Source organism: Petromyzon marinus, chromosome 44 (assembly GCF_048934315.1).
Source record: "Petromyzon marinus isolate PM22_M1 ecotype Great Lakes invasive population chromosome 44, UKy_Petmar_22M1.pri1.0, whole genome shotgun sequence".
Classification (NCBI taxonomy): domain Eukaryota; kingdom Metazoa; phylum Chordata; class Hyperoartia; order Petromyzontiformes; family Petromyzontidae; genus Petromyzon; species Petromyzon marinus.
Window position 1 is genome coordinate 6,526,354 of NC_133710.1, and position 8,864 is coordinate 6,535,217.

The 8,864-nt window shown below is 46.6% G+C and overlaps 1 protein-coding gene across 2 annotated transcripts in view; it reads right to left on the reverse strand.

The window, feature by feature from the left end:
- The window catches only part of LOC116951844 (hippocampus abundant transcript 1 protein-like), a 29,016-nt gene extending 20,246 nt beyond the window's left edge, over positions 1–8,770 (reverse strand). The window contains exons 1-4 of one of the 2 annotated variants that reach the window (XM_032970621.2): positions 8,509–8,770; positions 3,580–3,675; positions 1,660–1,722; positions 266–393 (exon numbers count right to left, since the gene is read on the reverse strand). In XM_032970621.2, the coding sequence (XP_032826512.1) occupies positions 266–393; positions 1,660–1,722; positions 3,580–3,675; positions 8,509–8,589 (368 nt within the window). In that variant the 5' untranslated portion in view covers positions 8,590–8,770. The remainder of the gene's footprint in view (positions 1–265; positions 394–1,659; positions 1,723–3,579; positions 3,676–8,508) is intronic. The other variant, XM_032970620.2, reaches the window with a different exon arrangement.
- Between the last annotated feature and the right edge of the window lie 94 nt (positions 8,771–8,864).

The following is an 8,864-nucleotide window of genomic DNA, read 5'->3' on the forward strand; positions in this document are numbered from 1 at the left end:
ACTCTCTGCTGCCTACAATTTAGCCCCGCAACAGCCTACGACACCTGTTATACACGTTGTAGTCATCCATCCAAGCACTATCTAAATTCTGCTTAGCTTCTAAGCTATGATGAGATGGAGTGCATTCTGGGCGATCGGGACATTGGCACGTGTACCAACATATTTGGTTATATGTTTGGCCGCATTTATATTAATATGACTATTTGTATATGCTCAGACAATCGTTTAGCAAATGGAAGTGTTCGGAAGCATGAGCCCTCCTCACCAGGGACTGATCCTCATGAGCGGGATGGGTGCGCAGGTGAAGAAGACAGTGAGCAGCAGGAAGGACTTGCGACCCCAGACGTCGGAGAGCGCGCCAATGAGAGGCGCGCTGAGAAACGACAGCAAGCCCTGCTCGCGTGCAACAATCACGGGTACGCACATTTGTACACGAGTGACACGACATCATTCCACAACTCACGTCAACAAACACGCGCAAATAACAGCCATTCCATGTCAACTTGAAAGCACCCACACGCATCACACAACCACTCGGCAGCTCATGTCACAACACAGGTCACACACAGGTGAATCGTTACACAACTCCCATCAACAAACATGTGCACCTACACGCACGCACATCACACCACACTATAGCAGTGCTGTTCACGAGTACCTATGAAGGTTGGCACAACACATGAGGGGGTGGGTGGCCAGCACCACGCCCGACTACCTTCATCTCCCTACTGGCTATGTTTACACATCGCAACAGGTACTCATTTTTGGTTGAGTGCACCAAGGGGAGGCCCAGGACGGGTTCAGATCGTCACCGGTGTTGGCCGTGACCAGGAATCGAACTCGGGTTGCCGGGTTCTTAGTACAGCGCGCTAACCGCTCCTCACATGTGACAACACACGCCTTGCACACGCACACATCACACAATCACTGTATATCTCATTGCATCACTGTCGTTAGAGCTGTATGAAACAAATATTTTCAATTACTCTATAGCATCAAAGCACCACCAGACAACACTGAAAATCTTACAGGACCCTCAGCCATATTTTAATCCGCAACTTCAAGCATTCTACCACACCTGGGCTCTGTATTCTTGAGATTTGATCGCGATTAACAGAATTATGTGTGGGACAAAAACGTGACCGATTACCCGTGCGGGGCTGTGTCTAGCACCCTGGGTTCTCAATCTAACCGGCCCCAAGGAGATCCTCGCTGGATTGGACGGGACAGCGGATGCGGTGACGTGGCCTAGCGGTTGCGCATTCGCCGCCGCTTGTTGCACAGCCCCGCGATTTGAGCCCAGCGGCCGCCCTGGTTAATACTATGGTGCGTATTAACTATAAAACACGCGTCATCCGTTTCATGGTGAACGTTACACTCTGACGTTCTTAAAAAAAAGCAGTATGCAAATGCGTGCAGGCATCGCGGTCCAAATTTAATAAATTACTTGAAAAATTACTATATATAATTGGCAATATCGCCACCTTCTGGAAGACAAATGCTCACTCGCAGGCCTATGCTGTGATCACCTTGTACAGCACAGGGCCAGCTGCCACGGTGGGGTGCTCATTTTGGCTACGCTGCGGCAGAGGGCCTCAAAGCTGCGCTGCGTAAGAGGCGCAGCGTGAATATTAAGCGGTGACGATGAGCGGCTCGTACCTTGACACCCTGTATGAGGCCGTTCATGAGGAACGTGTGCTGGGGAAAGGTCTCGTGCAGCACCTGCACACGACACACAGCGAAGTCAGCACAGTCTTGGCACGCAAAACAACCCCCCCCCCCCTCAACCAACACCCCGAGTAGGCATCAATACAGTGGAGTAGCTATCGCATGTGTAGCAGGTGCAACTGTACCGGAGCCCTGGGGCTCAAGAGGTTCAATTGCCGGAGGGACACAGGCGCCAGGCAAAAATAGAGCCGGAAAGTTGAACACAAGGGGCACCGTTAATGCCTTGAATCAGGGCCCATGCCAACCACGCTGCGCACCAGCATCAACTGTAGACATGCGGTGATTTTACTGATACAAGGGACAATGGAAAGGTGTGTGCCCTCACACTAAATCATAATGAGTGGCCTTGATGGAGCTGTATTGTGTCTCTACATCAGTGTTCTTCATTGCAAGGCCCGTGGGCCACTGGCGGCCCCTGGTGGCCTTTAGTGCGGCCCCCGAAACTACACATCACGTGACAACACCACCTTGCAGGCGGTGTGGCGGCCCTCACACCGATGTCTTATTGGTGAAAATGGCCCACCTCTAAAAATTATTGATGAACACTGCTCTACATGGTCCACATCGAGTGCAATGAACTATCATCATCATCAATGCCCCAAGGTTTTAATCTCCACCCAGAATAACGATTCTTCTCACTCATCAAACCACTTGCTCACAGCACTATAAAATTGTTATCCTGCCGTGTGATTCCATAATTGTGAAAATGTGTCGCAGGCACTGGGAGCCAGGTCTAATGCTACAGATTATAATCTGTAGCATTATAAAAAGCATTAATTAATGCTTCAGGTGCGCCGTGGTGGCTAGATGCTAACTTTCTCGCCTGGTGGTGGGTTCGATCCCGACCCTAACGCCTGTATATTTGGAGTTGGCATCTCCTCTCTCCCCCTGGTCACGTGGATTTTTCTCCGGGTCCTCCAGTTTCTCCTCCACATATAGCATCAACATCACACGTTTAGAGTTTTGGCTGCTATACATTTCCACACAATAAGCCACTTCGTTGAGCTATATAGTTCATAGATGCAGACAAAGTCGTAAGTTTCACATATATAAGAACGAAGTGATAATAAAGCCTAAAGCCTGCAGTGTAACAGGGCCATATGGAGGGCATGAGTATGAGTCTGACGATTGCTGGAATGTGATTGCGAACAAAAAGAGGAAGTGTTTCACACAGGCAGCCACAAAGAAAGCCACGGAAACCGCTTTCTCATTGAGCACGTCGCCATTAAGTGCAAGAGCGCGAAAGCGGGGGGAGAAGGGTGTGTTTTGTCATTGCCCGAATAAGTCGCAGAGGAGCAGCGACGTTTCTGGGAACTGTCGCGGCCAGATGTGTTTCTCCGCTCCGTTGATTTTGACGAAATGAAAGCGAGCGAATGACACATTTGTGTCGATGTGTACAGGGTGTCCTCGAAATAAACGCCGGGATTATTCAAGGGCGCGGTCTCGTTTTATTAACAAAACCCCCGTTTATTTCCATTATAATGAAGGAAAGCCAAGAAACCAATTTTTTTTTTTAAACCACAGGCCTGAAAATCACTGTGTGCGTACGTTTGTGTGCCTGTCAATCCCAAATTTGATTGCTGCTCATGGTCAACACCAGTGACGATTATCTGAACCAGTCCTGGGCCTCCCCTAGGTCGACTCAGCCTCATATGAGTACATATACCTGGTGTGTTGTGTAAACATCGCCACTGGGGAGATAACGGCGGCCTGACGCGGTGCCGGCCACCCACCCCCCTCATGTGCTGTGCCGGCCTTCATAGTTTGCTCGCTAACAACACATGCCCCAACAGTCCGTTAAGGCCATAGGGGGATCTGTCATTCCACGTGTGCGTGTTTGCGCGCACGTACGGTCAGCGTGGGTGCGGTGAGAAGCCCCCATGCGAAGAACTCGAGGAAGATGACGAAGGCTGCGTGGTAGACGCTCGGCTGGCCAATTCCACGAGGCTGCGGAAAAAATCAATAGCGATGATACTCATCACCACGGTGCCGTCGTGGTCACTGTACTTGGCACAAGCGGCACCGGCCAGCCACCACCGAAACCGGTCAAACAAAAGCTCACCGCTGGCAGCTTAAGATTTGCAGTTGTTTTATAAAATACCGTACATTTCATCACTACCATCATCAGCTACAATGAACCCACGGATAGATCAAGGCGTTCCCAAACCGTCGCCATGCCTCATGGTCCCATGACGCACGATTTGTGGTGGTGTTAGGTGAGATGGTTCTTTGGTTAAGGGTACTTGTGTGTTGAGGTGTTTACTGTGATTCCATGTTTAGTCAACAGTAGGGATGTGAACTCTATTACCGATTATAATTTATTGTTAACATTCATGCATGTCTGTATGTATGTTGAACTTCTTTCATAACATACGTAGCCCACTGCGCTAATGCAAGGTGCGGGGGAAGGACAATGCAGTAACAATAATATCCTGACTATCCCACATTCACTCGCCATGATAAATTCACTGCTGGACGAAGGCCTCCCCGAGCCTTTGCCATCCATCGCAGTCTCGTGATCCAACAAACCACGTGCTTCCTCTGCATGCGAGTTGATTTAATCGCTCAACCTCTACGGACAACCTTCTCTTGGCTGCCACTCCTTCAGTCTCGACCACCAGCCATCATCGCTTCCAGCGGCGTGTCCTGCGCAAGCCCACTTACTTCTCTATACTGAGCCTCTGACTTGCTTACATTTTCTATACTGGTGTTCCTCTTCATCTCTCCGTATAATTCCAAGTATGCCACTCTCCATCCTTCTTTGCATATTTTTCAGTTTCTGTTCTCTATTCATCACCAGCTTCCATATTTCATATGCACATGTGCCATGGTCCTTATTTTCAGCGAATACTGAATTTGGATCGCAGACAACAGTGCAGCACAAAAGCAATTCACTATTCATTGGTAAGGAAGTAATTGCAGAGTCTGTGCCAGGCATATACACAAAGGCATACATTTCCCCATTAGCCTTATAGAAGTGCTGGAGCTGGTGCAGTTGGCAAGCACCTATTAAGGCTGGAATAAAGAACGAGAGAGTGGTGTGGTCAGTAGTGCACTCAGTCACCACGCCAGCTACTCGGCCCATAATGAGTACAGTGCACTTACAATTGCACCATTTCTCACTATAAACAGAAAGACACATATGACTTGCATAGGCTTACAAACTGTTACGGTAAGTGCTGTTAAAAAAACACCTATTAAAGCTGGGATGGTTTATGAGAGGGTGGTGTGACCAAGACTACACCATGCCACCTTTGCGTCTCTATTGTTGTTAACACAGCACTATATAAACAAATACACGTGCTCACTTACACAAAGAAACAAAGACAAGAATCCCCTGTATAGCCTTCACAGAATATTGGGACAGCCCAGCACGGTAGACCTAAGGGGTGGGTGGCCAGCACCACGCCCGGCCTTTTTGTCTCCCCAGTGGCGATGTTTACACATCGCACCAGGTACTCATTTAAGGCAGAGTCGACCTAGGGGAGGGTCAGGACCGGTTCAGATAATCGTCACTGGTGTTGGCCATGAGCGGGAATCGAACTTGGGTAGCCGGGTTCGTAGCGCAGCGCGCTAACCGCTACACTACCGCTCCCCACTGCTCTCACACACACGCATGCGTGTAAATATCCCCTAACAAGACCAAGTCATAGTTACTCAAAAGTAGATTAATACTCTATATTCAAATTAAGGCATCTAGAGTGTTTGATTAACAGTAAATCTACAAGGCAAATTAGTGACGCTGCTCACTGCCATAATTTACATGCTGATGTGTTGACTGTCTTTCTGTGATCATCAAGGCCACAGTGTCAGCCGATTTATGATGGCAGCTTCCTGATAGCACGACAAACATGCTATGTCTCGAAACATGACACGTGTTTGTGTGCAGACCTCAATATATGCTCGCTAACGGGACTGGCGCCAGCAGTATCCGAGGCAAAAAATTAGGGGGTCTTGTTGCCTATAATGAAACATAAATTGACAGGCTCTATGTGAAAAACCAGCTAAAAGGATTACTCATCGTAATATTATCATAATAATGTTAATTCCAGCATTAAACTATCACATCAACTCATCATGGTATGAACATCGTCTCCTCTTCATAACACAGATTCAGTGGAATTTTTTTATGCTAAATGTACAGTATTGTATCAGCATCTTCATCAAATTCATTACAATTTTACTCCAATTTCACAACCACGTGCTATGCCTGCAAGTGTAGCATTTTACTTCTGCTCCATTTCGAATTTCCCCTGTCGCTTCCCAGCGATATAATCGTATATTCTGAATATCCTCACCGAGTTTCAAGACTCTTTCTCAGGAGGGTCCTGCATTGGGATGTTTGGGTCATTCCTTATTTTTCGGAATACTTTGAATGTGGGAGGAAATTGGAATGCACATCATGGCAACGGGAGAACACTCAAAGGTCCACACAAACGGGTTCACCGACCCACACTTTGTTCTGACCACCTGACAGCCCAATAGTTTTCACTCATCTGCGTGTGATCCACTAACCCTTGCCTCTACAACACTGAATCACAGGTGTGAGCCACCACACTTGGCTGTCAATAAAAAAGTCCATGTTGTCAATATTTCATACGAACGAACTATAACTGGATTTGGAAAAGGGGTTTTCAATCATTGATCACACTCCATTTAGAAAGGATTAATTAAATTCAAATACCCTTATTCATGGTTTTGTGGATTATGAAAATGCATTTGATTCATTAGACAGTCATCCCAGCTGTCATAAACAAGGCCTCAATAAAACTTACGTTAACTTCTGAAAACCATTTACAAATATGGGAGATACACTTCGGTTGCATGGAGAAAGTGATACGTTACAGCAACTTATAAGATATTTTCAAAAAAAATTATTGGGGAAATAAAAGGCATAAATACAAAAAGAGAATGGATTAACCATTCCAAATTTGCTGATGACAAAGTAATTAAATCAAATAATGGAAGTAAATTGTAAATTAAAGAATAAAACAATTAAACAATGAAGGCTGAAAAGTTAGGCTCAACATATTTTGAGCCGTACAAAAGTCACGTACAGAAAGATTCATTTATACTGGAGGGCCGCAACTGGAAATCACAGAAATGTGTACCTACGGCTATTACCAACAGTGGCTCTGGGTCAAAATGATTACATAAGAGGTGGATGATAGCAGTATGGGATGCGTTTGTAAAAAATAATAATAACTAAAAGCAACATACGAATGTGCTTGAAAACCCAAAGGTTTCAATCAACAAAATAATCTCAGCACATTTGTAAATAAGACTGCACGTAAATAAAAATATATAATAGGCGACGTTCCAGGAAATGGCCCTTCTTCATAGCAAATACATCGTGCTATGTACGTGCTTGTGCCATTGTCAATGCAACATCACCACATAATATGTTTAGGTTACAATACGTGTATATTACCGTCCATGACATATCAATCAGTAGCACGGACACTGACATAACTAAAACTAATAAATACACAAAAACGGAAAAGTATGGATAAATTCATACTTAGAATTAGAGACAGAGAGGAACACATGGATCAGATAACAAATCATTATTCGAAAAACATTAAACGCTCAGAAATGTAACTGGGATTGATGAGTAGGGCACATTAACAGATGGATTGATGGCCAGAGGACAATACTGGACTGGTGATGGAACGGCAGCCAAAGGAGAAGAAGCAATAATGGCAGGGGAATGACAACGGGGAGATGGAGCAATGGGATCTTCTAATTTGCAGCAGGGAGTGGACTCTGGCATCACGGGACTGCGTGGGATGGGAATGATCTGTAGAGGCCTTCATCCAGCAGTGTACAGTCTGATTAAGTATGGCTGTATTGTCATAAATATAAGATCTTACCAACTACATCTTTAACGGAACAATATTTAACAGGTAATGGTCCCTCTTCAGTTTCGATAGTGCCCCGCCACGCCGGATCAGCCTTGAAGATTATTTCACCAAAATTCACGCCGAACCCGTGCGAGTTGGTGAAAGCGTTAAGCATATCTATGGGAGCATAGAAGTAAAGTACAATGGGTTTTGCCCTCTTCTGCCCCAAGGCCCAATTGACACCTTGTGCATGGTGGTACCCATTGCAACACTATCCAGGCAAAACCCTGCTGAACGTCTGAGATACGACGAGATCGAGCGAAATTCCGTGTGATTCGGTCAACGGCTGACACGAAATAAATCAAGGCGAATGAGAAAGATTTCACGCAATATGGGTTCGTTCGGCTATTACTGGCTTGTTGTTCATTATTAACAAAACATGAGAATCATTAACTAAGTACAGTACGCATCGCTCCTATAGACGAAAACATATGGAATCACAGTAAACATCCGCACATGATTACCCTTTAACCGAAACAGCACTACAACCTACGCGCCGCCACAAATCGCGCAAGAGCGCATTAAACATAGCCACTATTATCACCGTCGTCAGACATGGTCAATCCACTGCTAGATGTTTCCCATAAGTCGTCATCTGTCACGGTCCTGCGACGCAACACATGACCGAGCAGCTGCACACACGAGGGGATCTCACCGCTCCATCTCCCACGGTGGTAAAACCTCGATCACAACCGCAATGAATAAAAAAAAATCACACATTTACACTAATTTCCATCGCCCCTCGTTCCGCGACCGATGCGGCCTGGGGTTCCCTTGCCGCTTAAGTCCCACCGTCACCGGGCGGAGAATCTAGCCTAGACCGTCGTCTCTCTTGCGGCCTACTCGGCAGATCCCGAACCCTCCATCGAAAACTCACCGCGCCGCCCTCCTTGATGATGAGTTTTTTGGCGAGCATCACGCTGCGATTTACCCTCTTCTTTTTCTTGCCTTGCGTCATATTATCATCATCTTCAGCGGCGGATAAAATCAATACCCGCTACCTCCTGCCCGCCTCCGCTATTGTAAGCGAACTTCTCCGTCTGGGCCGGCGGCGTGACGTCACCCGCGCGTGTTAACGCCTCATCTCCGCGTCGGAGAAAATTACGTCATCGCCGCTGTGTTTTTTGTTGTGACGTTCATTGCAAAAAAAACCGTGTTGCGGGATGACGTCACTAATCAGAGCCACCAAACCGATGAATATACTTCGGCGGTGACGTCATCTCTCGCGAGTTG